Source organism: Urocampus carinirostris, chromosome 11 (assembly GCF_059441175.1).
Source record: "Urocampus carinirostris isolate Australia breed hairy pipefish chromosome 11, RoL_Ucar_1.0, whole genome shotgun sequence".
Classification (NCBI taxonomy): Eukaryota; Metazoa; Chordata; class Actinopteri; order Syngnathiformes; family Syngnathidae; genus Urocampus; species Urocampus carinirostris.
Genome location: NC_142359.1, coordinates 39,619,197 through 39,632,832, shown reverse-complemented (window position 1 = coordinate 39,632,832; position 13,636 = coordinate 39,619,197). Strand labels below are relative to the sequence as shown.

At 39.1% G+C, this 13,636-nt stretch overlaps 1 protein-coding gene across 3 annotated transcripts in view; it reads right to left on the bottom strand.

Moving 5' to 3' along the window:
- Positions 1-13,636, bottom strand: part of ano2b (anoctamin 2b) — an 89,165-nt gene that overhangs the window by 18,546 nt on the left and 56,983 nt on the right. For all 3 annotated transcript variants that reach the window (XM_088348566.1, XM_088348567.1, XM_088348569.1), the window contains 6 exons: positions 12,012-12,213; positions 10,554-10,665; positions 10,435-10,492; positions 10,253-10,353; positions 5,913-6,055; positions 2,903-3,055 (listed from right to left, as the gene is read on the bottom strand). In XM_088348566.1, the coding sequence (XP_088204692.1) occupies positions 2,903-3,055; positions 5,913-6,055; positions 10,253-10,353; positions 10,435-10,492; positions 10,554-10,665; positions 12,012-12,213 (769 nt within the window). The remainder of the gene's footprint in view (positions 1-2,902; positions 3,056-5,912; positions 6,056-10,252; positions 10,354-10,434; positions 10,493-10,553; positions 10,666-12,011; positions 12,214-13,636) is intronic.

Genomic DNA, 13,636 nt, shown 5'->3' with positions numbered 1-13,636 from the left:
AAAATTAACGTTAAAGTAGGAACAAAAATGTTTTGTGCAATTAATAGAAGAAAAATGTCACACATTCTTAATTCATTATAAATCAACTGAAATAGTGTTTGAATATTGCTAATTATGGCCAGAACTCAAATATTCATTTATTCATATATATATATATATATATATATATATATATATATATATATATATATATATATATATATATATATATATATATACATAAACATGCACAAATTTATATACATATTTTATTTCTAAAATTCATATGAAATAAGATAATGATAAGCTTTGCAATATTTCAGCAGATTTGTAATGAATGCAGAATGTATGATATGACATGTGTTTCCTAATTGCATTTCAGAAAATAAATACTATAATCACTAGTTGATTGCGATGAATGTTGAGCAGAACTCCCCACATTGTGTATCTCCTTTATTTTTAACATGGGCTCAGTTAGCCACTGCTCAAAGCAATAGTTGACCGAAAATAATGGATTGTGGCCACATGGATGCAGTTCATTTAAGGCACAAAGAACAGAAAAAAAGAGCCACCAGGCCTGACACATATTTGCTCTCTTGGCCCCCCATTCTCAGCTGCGTGGCCACAACAGTGCATTTCATTTTAGCGGGCCACAATGGCCCAAATCAGCTGCTCGAACCCCCCAAAAATGCTCTCTGAAGGCCCTTGAACTCGGCATTTGTTGAGCGAGGATAATGCATGGCGGCCACAACAATGAAGGAACCTGCTCTCAGAAATAATCGACTGGGGATAATGGATCATGGCCACAAGTGATAGTGACCACACGAGTGAATTTTACTTGATAAGGTTTTTGGATGGGATACAACCTTTTTGACCCGAAGAGCCATAATAGCAAAACTATTTAGATTTCTTTTGAGAGAGCCATACCATATACTTTTAGACGAATTTCAGCGAAACCGTCAAACTCGCTCTCCAGCCAAATTCTAATTGTTCAGCGCACTTTTTTTCACTGTGTGACATTTGATGAGTTGATAAAATTTATGAAATAAGAACAATGACATAGCTTGTGTCCCATATCAACAAAAATACCACTTTTAACTTCCTGCAATTACTTAAGGTTTGAGGCTCATTTTGACCTTTTGCTTTCAAAACAAGGTGCAAACAAAGTCCTTTTGTAAAAATGTCACCAAATACTGCAAACGAGGATACTGACATATAAGGGTACACCTTTGTGGCAGACGGTGCTTGGCTGACAGTTGGTGCTGTATGCAGAGCTCCGCCCACCACTATCGCTCATCGAATCAAATTGCTCTGTGTGCATGGCGGGACTTTTCTGTCTGATTACAGTGTTTCTGAGGGTTTTTATCATTAAGTGTCTCAACAGAGAGTATTCTCGTTATAGACTGGACCGTACCACAAGCTATAGTCCTACGATAGCAACACTTGCACTATAGTCGACATTGGTAGCGCCCGCTTTGAGACTGGGAGGTCGGTGGTTCGCGCCCCGGCCGAGTCATTCCTAAGACTTAAAAAGTGGTCGGCGGCGCCCTCTGTTGGCTGCGGCTGCATCGGCTCGCTACAATGGGTCAGGTGCAATCGACATTTCGTTCTGTGTACATTGTTACACAGAATGACAATACAAGGAAATTATTATTATTATTATTATTATCAGATTATCAGATTCGGAACATTGCAGATGAAATTTGCAAGAATACAATTTGATCTCAGAGCCATATGTATGAAAAGATCCATATATGGCGAATGATAGGTTATTTAAATTTTCTGAGACAGTGCGTGTAAGTTACAGCTAAACCAAAAAAAATCAATGTAGCCGTAGTATCCTACAAGTTTTCTCTATGTGGATAGATATCTCTACAATGGTGAATTGTATCATTTCCTTCATAGATAGTGATACTTTGTAAGAATATGTGTATAACAAAATAGCATATTTTTATATAATATAATCATATTACTATATTTATTCATTTTGGCATCATTATTAAAGATAAATGAATACATGTTCTCAGTAGGACCCATTCCCCCAAAAAGGAAGCATGCTGCGATGAATGCAAAAGAGCAGCAGGCCATACAAGAACATGCTAGCAAAGTCTTACAAAATCCCACAGATCAAGTGAAGCTCTGACTCGGGTCAAGAAATATCAAAGTAGATTTAGCTTTAGCCACAAAAGTGTGAAAAACTGCAAATCCCCTCCGCAGCAGTGCTTGAAACAATTGTGAGGTCAGTCAATTTACAGTGGTGTGAAAAGGTTTTTGTCCCTGATTTCTGTGTTTTTGTGTGCATATTTATAACTCAAAGAGGTTTCAGAACATCAAACCAATTTTAACATCACACAGAGACAACCTAACGAAATACAAAAGTGCATGTTTTGAAATGTTGATTCTTCAAATGTTTGTAAAATGGTCTCAAATCTGCCGTTTGGAGGGTTTTCTAGCATGAACTGCCTGTTTAAGGTCACACCACGGCCAACATCTCAAATGGATTTCGATCCGGACTTTGACTTGGACACCCAAGAACCTTAATTTTGCTTTTTGAGACAATCAGAGGTCGACCTGCTGGTGTTTTTTACGTATCCTTATCCTGCTGCATGATCCAGGAGCTCCTGAGTTTGAGGGCACAAAATGATGGCTGGACGTCCTTCAGGGTCTTCTGGTAAGCCACAGGCCATCACACCACCAAAACCACGCTGTACGGTTGGCAATAACTCTTTCACAGAGGGCCATATAGGTTTTGTGCCTTAATGAAGAGAATCAACATTTAAAAACTGCTTTTTGTAAAATTGGTCTCATGTGCTCAGACCTCCGTGAGTGATATATATGCAAAAAAAAAAAAAAACAGAATTCAGGAAGGGACCAAATCCTTTTTCACAGCTCTGTATGCCAGGAATCAAAAGTTCAACTTTACCAATGTCTTTTGCACGGACGGCCACGGGTCGGCGGAGCTCAGTGACGAACTTTTTAGCGTCCAGCCGGATCTCGATCACGTTGTTAAGAAGTGCGAAAAGGGGAGCCAGAGGAAATGAGGCCACAAACAGCGAGACGAAACCAAACTGAATAACTGCCAGAAACAGAATTGAGAATGCATCATTTACAACATTGGTTTGCTGAATCCTACGATGTTTTTATGATGGCTGGTAAAACTGTAGGATGTAAAAGTGAACGCATTTTTTGGCTGTGTGATTAACTCATTTACTTCCATTTGTGGCCATAGATGTGACAGGCATAGAATAATTCAAAGCCCCTGACTACTATGGACATCAAAAGCCAGTGATTATGTTAATAAACATCCAACCATTTTCCGTGCCTCTTATCCTAACTGGGGTCACCAAATCCCAGCCATCTTCGGGCAGTAGGCAGAGGACAGAGGACTAGCTATTAGCCTCCCGTGCTGAGTTTGCATGTTCTCCCCGTGCTTGCGTGGATTTCCTCCGAGTACTCCAGTTTCCTCGCACATTCCAAAAACATGCATGTTAGGTTAATTGGTCGAAATCGTCCGTAGGTGCGAATGAGCAAGTGAGTTGTCTGTCTCTTTGACAGGCTTTGGGGTGTCCACTGCCCACTGCCCGAAGATGACTGGGATTGGCTCCAGCACCCCCGCGACCCTAGTGAGGATAAGCGGTGAAGATAATAGATGGATGGATAAACCTTTAGGTGAAAAGAAACAAACAAATAAGACAAACAACAGGAAGACAGAAGAACAGAAAGAAAGGAGCAAAGAAAGAATGAAAGAAAGATGAGAAAGAAGAAAATGAATTAGAGACATAAAGAAAGAAAGAGAGAAAAAGAGAAAAAAGACAGAGAAGAAGATAAAAGAAAGTGGGAAGAAAAAGGAAAGAGGGAAAGAAAAAGAAACTACACACACAGTGTCCCCAAAACTTGTTTGTAAGGAAATACTGGAGATTAGAGCCATTGCTGTCCTACCATATTTGTCACTGTGTCTTTGTATATTTACACAATTTGAAAGAAATGTATTCTTATTTATAGGTATTTGGAAGTCATTGCACCTATTTTTGTAGTTTTGACATGCCAGTTGCTGCAGGAGTGGTGCTGTGCTGACCAGGTTGTCAACATGGCATTTGACACCACTGCATCAAACACTGGCCATCTAACAGCAGCCTGCATTTGCATACAGTTCTCACTGGGCTGACCACTGCTTTTATCTGGATGCCAATACCACATTGGTGAAGTCCTCCGGAACTAAGCTTTTGCAGACCCGCAGGTTGAGCCATCACGCTCACCAGAGGTTACCTTGTTCCAATGTCTGAGAGAGAACTGGAACCTGTTACCACTTGAATCCAGCAACCAATGGTACCCCTACATTTCGAACACGAAGCGAACTCCCCTGGGCAGGGTATGTGTTGAAGTTGTTAGGTGCGCAAAACAAGTGATTGTCTACAAAGAGGTGACTGTTGCGAGTTTGCGTAGCTGTGTCTTGTGTTTCTGGATGTGGATTGTAAAGAGTGGACCCATGTGACCTTCCAACGACAAGAAGCACTCCACAGGGCAAGATTGATGGCCAACTGCTCTAATAGGGCACTGGCTTCGGCAAGCCAAAGTTCCCCACCATCTTGCCAACCAGAAGCTTGGCCCATCTCGCCGGTTTAGGATGCACCAGCTGTACATCGATCCAGCATTTTTGTTTTTGGATGCGAATGAATGGGCTAAAAAAAAAGTAAGGTCAATGTCGATGCAATGATTGTGGTCAATAACTACGGCGAGCGTGGTATCAAGCTCACATCCGACCGCAGTAGCCAGGAAGAAACAACACTTTTAGAATGTGCTGCAGACAGTTGAACACGACCAAAGCCAACACCCAAACCTTTACTGCTGCAAATGCAAGCTAATCCCTGAATAGGAGGGTCACACACACAGATGGCAGGAGAGAGAAATATCTAGGGGGGAGACGCACTGTTGATGTTCAGTGTTCAAGTTCTCTCTCTCTCTCTCTCTCTCTCTCTCTCTCTCTCTCTCTCTCTCTCTCTCTCTCTCTCTCTCTCTCTCTTTCCCTCTCTCCCTCTCTCTCTCTTTCCCTCTCTCTCTTTCTCTCTCTCTCTTGCTGAGTGGACTCTGGCACAGGATGAGCAATTAAAATTCTGTTAATGTTAGCTCTTATTCTTGGGTCTTGTGAGTTGCTATTGAGATAGCCTCCAGGGGGAGTTTGTTCCTATAGGGATGTCAGACAGTATTGGCCCTTGTATTTAACAATAAAGTGTTTCAACTTTATTAGGTGTCTCTATCCAAAATCCATCCCTTCTGCACAAAACTCGGAGAAGGCTGCATATCATGTGTGATCAACCGCCATTCATTTGTCCGTAGAGCAGAGAAATGAAGAATCTTTAAAGTTGAATTCTTTGAAATGCTAAAATGCCTAAACTAATTTCATTTTGATACTTCTATAGAACAGCAGTACAGTATAAAAGTTCACTGTAATCAAAATTTCCAGATCGTTTTGGCAATAGACTATCATACATTTATTGATAATTCAAGATTGTGTGTTTGGTGGCATCCCTGAATCTCATTGGATTTTCTCAAAATATACCTAAAATAATTTTTATGTTAATTGGGAGAAAATACAATGCCAGCCAAATGAATATTATGAATTTTAAATTTTCCAATCAATTTTGATGCACCCTAATGACTACTCAAGAGTTGGATGTTCGGTTGTTTTGGTCGGTTCCCATAACCACTAGGGTTGTAGGGGCACCATTTCTTGTAGTGTCCTTGAGCAAGTAGAGCCCGGTGGCACCCATCCCCTCCAGGCCTACATATGTTTCCATCTGGTCTTAACTTACGGTGTGCCTCGACAATTTTTATTGAAAAAAAAAAAAGAAAAAAAGAAAGAAGTGTGCTTAGGCTCAAAAAAAGTTGAGAAACACTGAGCTAAGGGTTAGGGTACATGTTTCACATCCACTCACTCATTTCCATGTATTCGGGCGTGAGGCCCTCGAAGGGCGCAAGGGCGTAGTCCAGGTTCCACTGCTGTGGAGGCCTCTCCTCTTCTTCCTCTTTCTCAGCGCCTCCTTTATCCTTCAGTGTACGCAGCAGCTTCTTTAACTTCCTGTCAGAATGGAGACCTGACATCAATTGAGTGTGACATCAAAGAGCACGGCTGTGCAATATTTTGGAGTAGGGGGCTGCACTGGGTTAAAAAAAAAAGCCAGGGGGCCGGGCCTGGACACTTATCCAATTTTTCCATAAAGGGATGAATATACATGCAGACATCTACATCAGGGGTCTAAATTTACTCAGGGGACGCTGGAACTAGGGTCTGCGGGAGGTTGAACCACATCGGGTTTTCAAAGGCAGAAACTTACCAAAAGATGCTCATCTAAAATGCATCCAATGTTGTTTAAGCCTCAGTTCAACAAGATTGACTATCTCCTTCCACACTCTGGTAGCCTCTCATATCGCATTTTAAATTTGAATGAAATATTTTGCGAAACTTTCAGTCTGTAATATATATGCACTGCGTCGTTCTAAGGGGCCGGTCACACAGACATTTGCGGCTGAATCACGGCCAGAAATTTCTGCCTTTGAGGCGGACGCCATTGGACGCATTAAGATCGTCATTCAGACGAGAAACAGCGGTGCTTAACACGCAGTCGGAAATTCGCGTGCGAGTGGCAGCGCGAAATTATTTAGCGCTGCTCATTTCTTCTGAGCACGAGCACACAGCCTTTCACGAGCGTTTTGAGGCTGAACCACGGCCGGAAATTTCTGGCCGTGAAACAGATGCTGCAGAGCGTTGTTGGACGTTTTGAGACCGCCATATAGACGAGATAGAGCAGTGCTTTACTCGCGGTCGGAAATTTTCACGTGGTTGGCCGCGTTCAAAACTTTTGAGCTGCTCAAAAGTTTGAGCACGTGTTAAACCGCGTGCCGCACACGTGGTCAACACGAGGTAATGACGCAGAAATGACGCGGAACGACGTGCTCTGGCCGCGGCCAGAGCGTGGTTACACATGGGTAGGACGGGAAATTTCAGCGGGTAATCGTGGGTGGAGCATGGTAATAGCATGTTCTGCGCCTGTATCGCGGTGTTATTACGTGAAATTAGCGTGTTACGCGTGTGACAGTCAAACGCCTTTCTCCGCGTATAAACAGCGCGAATGCCGAGCACACGTCATTTGTGCTCGTGACGTCAAGGGGGTGAACATGGATCCCCGTCAGCGTAGTTTCTATTCATTTCGAATAAATCTTTCGGTGCATTCGCAGCAAGACTTTAAACCTGGGACCTTAGCTTGGCCTTTTGGTTGAGAGTAAGAGTCCCGGCTCCTAAGATTTGTAGCGTATTATGAATTGATCGATAATGGATAATGAATAAAGAAGATAGAACAATCTCCCCTAACATCCACCCCCCCCCGTCAGCGTAGTGTTCTCGTCTTAATCCATATTTAATTCTAGGCATTTCTTCTCAGGATAACAAAATAAATTTGGTGCCATAGCTTGAAATCTTAATCTATACGGGACTGTGTCTTGTGCGGTTAAGATTGCTACAGCCCGGTGCCGTGAATAGCATCCTCTCGCTAATACAACTACCTTTACCTCGTTTTATCTCACTATTAAGTAATATAATGGCGAACATATAACTAAAACCACATCGTCTTGCATTTGTTGGAAATGTAATACAACTTAATCCAATCCGTCTTTGTTTTTGTTGTGAACGTAATCGAACAGTAATGCACACCGTATATAAAATCCTCCCCCCCTCGCGTGAACGCGCATTCTGCTGCACTTCCAACGAAAGCGATCGTATTCTATATAAAACGCTTATTAAAACTATAAAGCGAGCTACTTATAACAATTGGGAGATCCTAGTCTATATAACGCGTGTATTTAAACAATAAAGTGCGATCGTATTCTAAAAAATGCGTTTGTTAACGTGGATGAAAAAGTCACGCGGGGGGGTGGGGCGGTGTGGTTGTTGCGTAGGAGTCGGATTTGGGCACAACACCGGCTCGGGAGCTTTTATACCCGTGGTCCACACGAGAAAATGACGCGATGAGGAAGCGGAACAGTCGCCGGCGTCTTTTTTCCGACCATACCACAGATGAACAGCGGGTTGGCCAAATTTGCGCATTTTCCATCCCGGGCAACCACGGGCAAAAAAAAAAACGCAAAATTTTAGCCGTGATTCAGCCGCAAACGGCTGTGTGACCGGCCCCTTACTAGGAAGTAGCGAGCCAATCATATTACAGGGCAGACGTACATCAATTTCAAATATTAGTGCGGTGTTTTAGTAATGTTTTGTTGTTCTGTTCTGCGGGAAATGATCCAATTTGTGTGCCTGTGTGGTCTAGCGTAAGCTATCTTTCATATGGATTTACTTTTACCGGAGATGCAACGGTGATGTTCTGCAGGATTTTTTCTATAAAATACATTGCCTTGGCTCGAAACAGGTTTAAAAACACTGCATTAGTGAGTAGATTTTGAGTGCTACCTAAATAGTTAGCAGAGATGATCAATTTCAAAATCGTGCAGAGGCCGCTCTGACATTAAGCTTTCAAGTTATGTCGGAGGCCTCAAAATCTTACCTTGAGGACCACAAATGGCATGCGGGATGTAAATTTGAGACCCCTGATCTACATGTTATAGACCTTTTTAGCGAACACCAAATGCCACTTGTACTACTTCCGCATTCTCCCGAGTGACGTTTTTTGCTTCTGGCAGCTTGGCTTAGCTTACGTTAGTCGCGTAGCTTTTTTTTTTAATTACTGCTGTTAAATGTTATTGCACTTATTTTTTTTTTATTATTATTATAACTTAACCCAGTCTCTAAGCACTATGTTGAAGTTATTTTTCTCCCCTATTTATCCTGATACTCTTATCTTTTTTGTCTCTCCTACATGTTTTACTCTGGAGTGCCATGTATAATCTCGTTGCATTCAATGTTTCATAACGTTAATATCAATGACAATAAACACTCTTCTCTTCTCTTTTAATTCTTCGGTCATAGTATTTTATATTATAGTTTTACTGGAGTGTTTTTTTTCTTTATTTCTTCAGAATAATTTTTGAAGTATTCTTATTGTGTCATCTTAATAGTACTGCATTTGTGTAGTATTTTTGTAGTTGTTCATTAGTACTGTTTTTAATATTGCTTTAATATTTTTGGAGTTTTACTACATTTGCATTTATGTAGTATTTCTTTCAAATTATTTCTGGAGTAATATTTTTTGTGGTATTTGTTGTAATATTTCTATAATAGTATTTTTGTTAATCGTATTAGTGTAATGGCATTTCATAGTATTTCTTCAGAAGTATTTTTGAAGTATGTTCATTGTAACATTTTTGTATATATATATATATATATATATATATATATATATATTTACACACACAGTGGAACCTCGGTTCTCGACCATAATCCGTTCCATTTCTTTGCACGAAAACCGATTTGTACGATCACCGAAGTCGTTTTTTCCCATTAAAAGTAATGTAAAATTGTTTTAATCCGTTCCAACACCCTAAATGTTTACCACGAAAGTAAACACGAAGCTAACCCAGGCTAATCGTATGTTCGCGTTAGCGTAATCTTCCATACGAAAGATTACGCTACCATGAACGTGTAAAAATAAAAAAAATCAGGTCGTTTACACGTCATTTAGCACCCGGGTCTCCACAACAAGTGGTGAGCAGTTAAAGGATAAAGAAAAGAATAATGAGTAGGATTTCTTACCTTGGCGGTTGTCTGCAAAAACCATGCTGTATTCCTGAAAGAAGGGAAACTTGCACACCTTTTTCATATTTTGCTATTATTTCTTTCTTAAATGCAATAGTTGTACGCACTACTCCTCTTTTGTCACCTGTAGCAACTTTGCTGCTTGCACCAACCTTCTTCTGAGGCATAATTAGGAGTTGAAACACTCCCTTCACCGCTTTTGAAAAACAAATGCAGAGAAGGAGTGCGCGTTGCCGTGACAACAGTTCTTCACGAGGGGTGGGGGCAATATACACTCGTACGCCGCTCAGCATCGTCCCTAGCGGACCGGCGTTCGAATTCCGATTTTTTGAACGAAAAGCAAAGCAAGAATTTCTCGAAATTTTTGGTCGAGAACCGATTTGAGAGGCGTTTGAAAACCGAGGTTCCACTGTGTATATATATATATATATATATATATATATATATATATATATAGTCATTATATTGTGACCATTTTCTTTTGGCGGGCAAGATGAAAAAGACTGATGGGCTGATGTGGCCAGCGGGCCGCAGTTTGTGCACCGCTGTCACAGAGGAATGATGGGTACTCACGGGATGCCAATCTCAAAGATGTTGTTCTGGATGAGCTGCTTCCCTAACATGATGATGCTGAGCTGAATGCACAACTCGATCAGACAACCTCCCGGTGCGCACTGAAGGAAATTCAGTGCGCAATTATACAAATTCATAAATTCTCCAGATGGTGTTGATCTGAATTCAAGTTCCAGGCTTACCTCCTCCATTCGATAATCGTTAAAGACGTACACATAACTTCCGGGTCGACCCGCAAACCTAGAGAGGAATGGCAGTGATTTCCATCGCACGTTTTCCATTAAAAAATTCCAGTATGTACCGTCCCTTGAAGAAAGCCACGTAGAAGATAGGGGCGTAGGCATTCATGAACTTGAGCAAGAAAGCTTTCAGGATGAGACGCTCCTCAAAGTTGGTCTCTGTTTTAGGGATTTCTGGAAAAAATTCAAGTGAGAAAATTGGTTCCTTTATATCACATTTCAAAAACCAAAAACAAAGTTCTTGTCCTATTTGCAAATAATTTTTTCAATTAACAATATTAAATATTGATTCTTCTATTGGTACTCGTGAAAGTCAGCAAAAGCTGATACTGGGATCAGCTTTTAACACCCAGGAACTTGAAATAAAAACAAAAATATTATGCCAGGTCTTAATAAATATTTCATTTAAAATATCAGCCATATTTTGCAGCGGAAAAAATGAATTAACAAGGGGTAGCTGTTGGGGATTGGTATGAATACTAGTGTGAATACATTTGCGGACAGTGGCTAATTCTGCTAATTGCAAATATTACTTTTTCTAAATTCAAATCTTTATTAACTTATGTTAAATGCCAGTGTAATCAAATAGCATATTAATCTTTAAAAAAAAATATGAAAATATATATATATATATATATATATATATATATATATATCTCATCTCATCAGCCGTACCGCTTATCCTAATTAGGGTCGCAGGGGGGGCTGGAGCCCATCCCAGCCATCTCCGGGCAGTGGGCAGGGGACATATATATATATATATATATATATATATATATATATATATATATATATATATATATATATATATATATATATATATATATATATATATATATATATATATATATATATATATATACATTTATTTATAAGTACAAAAAATAATAAAAATGATCTGACTAAAATGCAAAAATAAACAAAAAATGTAAACATGCAAACAATAAAAAAATACAAATTCAAATAATATAAGAGTATGATAAAAATGATAAAAGTACAGTAGGAAAAAACAAAAAATATATAAACGCTGAAATATACAAATATAATATAAAAGTAAAAATAATGAAATAAGAAAAATATGAAAATCAAATTAATAAAAAGAGTAAACCCCCCCAAAATACACATTATAAAGCATTAGAATATAATTGAGATAAAATGCTTAAAGGTTTAATACAAAAAACAAAATGACAAATTCTAAAAGTATATTAATACAATTAATATTCTAAAAATATAAAAGCAAAAATAAAATGAAATACTATGATTCTGTTATTGTTTTAATATTGCTGATTATGAAAATTCCGTTCCAAAGTATTAGACTATAATGAATGTATGCTAGCAGGCTGTGAGCCATAGTCAGCGATATTGAAACAAAAAAAATTCCAATATTTCCGTTGATTTTGAAAGAAATCCAGAATGGTTGTTTTTTTTTATAATTGCAAAAAAATAAAATAAAGAACTTTGATCCCAATAGTCTCATTTAGAGAGTCAGTTGTGTGCAGTTCTATGCAGGTGAGCCTTACCCAGTTCAGTGAGCCACACGGCCACAGAACCGTAAATCTCATCCAAGATGAGAATGACCACCAAGTTGATGATGACCGCCGTAGCCGTCACAGTTACGCGTACGTTGGATTTTGTCTCCGGGTCGGGACTCATCGCCATCAACGCCGAAACAGTTACGCGGTAGACGATGACGCCAAAAACCGCCGAAAAGGTCAGCCCGAACTAGGGGCAGAGACAGTAATTGAGACTACCAAGGCTTCAACAATTCAATCATTTATAGAAATAGTTTACAATGGAATTTATTGTCGGTAGACATGTTTTTTCCTTAGACTGAGGAATCTCTACATGAATATATCTCTGCTAAGAGTCGCACATGCGGAAGAGCGTCTTTGTCTCGAGCTATAACAGAAACATACAGAAATGGCGGCATCAACATCAAGTACGCGTACGAAAAATTCTTAGCCTGGTTACAGCTAGATATGGCCAGACCCAAGGCATACGCGATCTAAGTGGCTGCTTAGGGGCCAATTAATTTACATCTAAAATATCAAAATTATATATATCTTATTTCTTCTTTTTTTCGTTTTGTGAGCAATGATTATTTCTATAAGTATCAAACATACATTAATTTACAAAAAAAAAGATAATAGGTTAACAAAGAATAGTTTCCTACAGCCTCTTCGCTCTAAATCTCAGCACCGCAAGTGACGCGTGTATTCAGATGTGCACTGCCCACACAAATACTTCAAAAATACAACTACATCAAATCCTACATAAATCCTGCAATGGAAATATGAGAAAAATACTACAAAAATAAAAGTACTGTAATAGTGTACTACAAAAAACCAAAGAAATACAATAATAAACAATAATACTACAGTAATACTACAAAATATTAGACTCATGAAACTACTTTAATACTACAAAAAATCCTACAGAAATACTAAGAAAATACTACTATCTAAATAATCCAAAAACTATTGCAGGAATACTAGAAAAATACTTCAAAAATAAAACTACAGTAACGCTACCAAAAAAAAAACTGCTAAACGTCAACAAAAATCTGACCGCAGAAATACTAAAAAAGTTCTAATCAAAATACAACTACAGTAAAACTTCAAAGCTAAATATCAAATGAAGTTCTTAAAGCAGGGATCTAAAATATTATTTTACTTTAATTGCTATAAGTTTCAAAAACAATTCAATGAGACAGTTCACGGTGCCCCCTGCCCCCTGCCTGAAGATGGCTGGGATGGCCTCCATCACACCCGCAATTCTGTTGAGGATATAAATGTCTGCTTATATGTTTATTCATAAATGGAAAAAAAAAGATTTTTTAACCTAATGCAGCCCATTACTCCAAATAGTTGCCCACCCCTGTAGTAGAACATAGAATAAGTTATAGTGGTATGCAAATGATCAAGTAATAGGGGGTCCCCAAATTAAGTGTTGCTTAGGGCCCCATAACAACTTGGGCCATCCCTGAATATGGCGAATAAAAACACTACTTGCAAATTTTGCAGAGCAGATCTAGCGTATCATGGCAATAGCTTGGTGACACACAAACATTTTTAAAAACCGCCTGGCAGTTGAACGTAACAGTGTGACTCGTCTCGGTACGATTCAAGTAATGTTCAAGCCCATA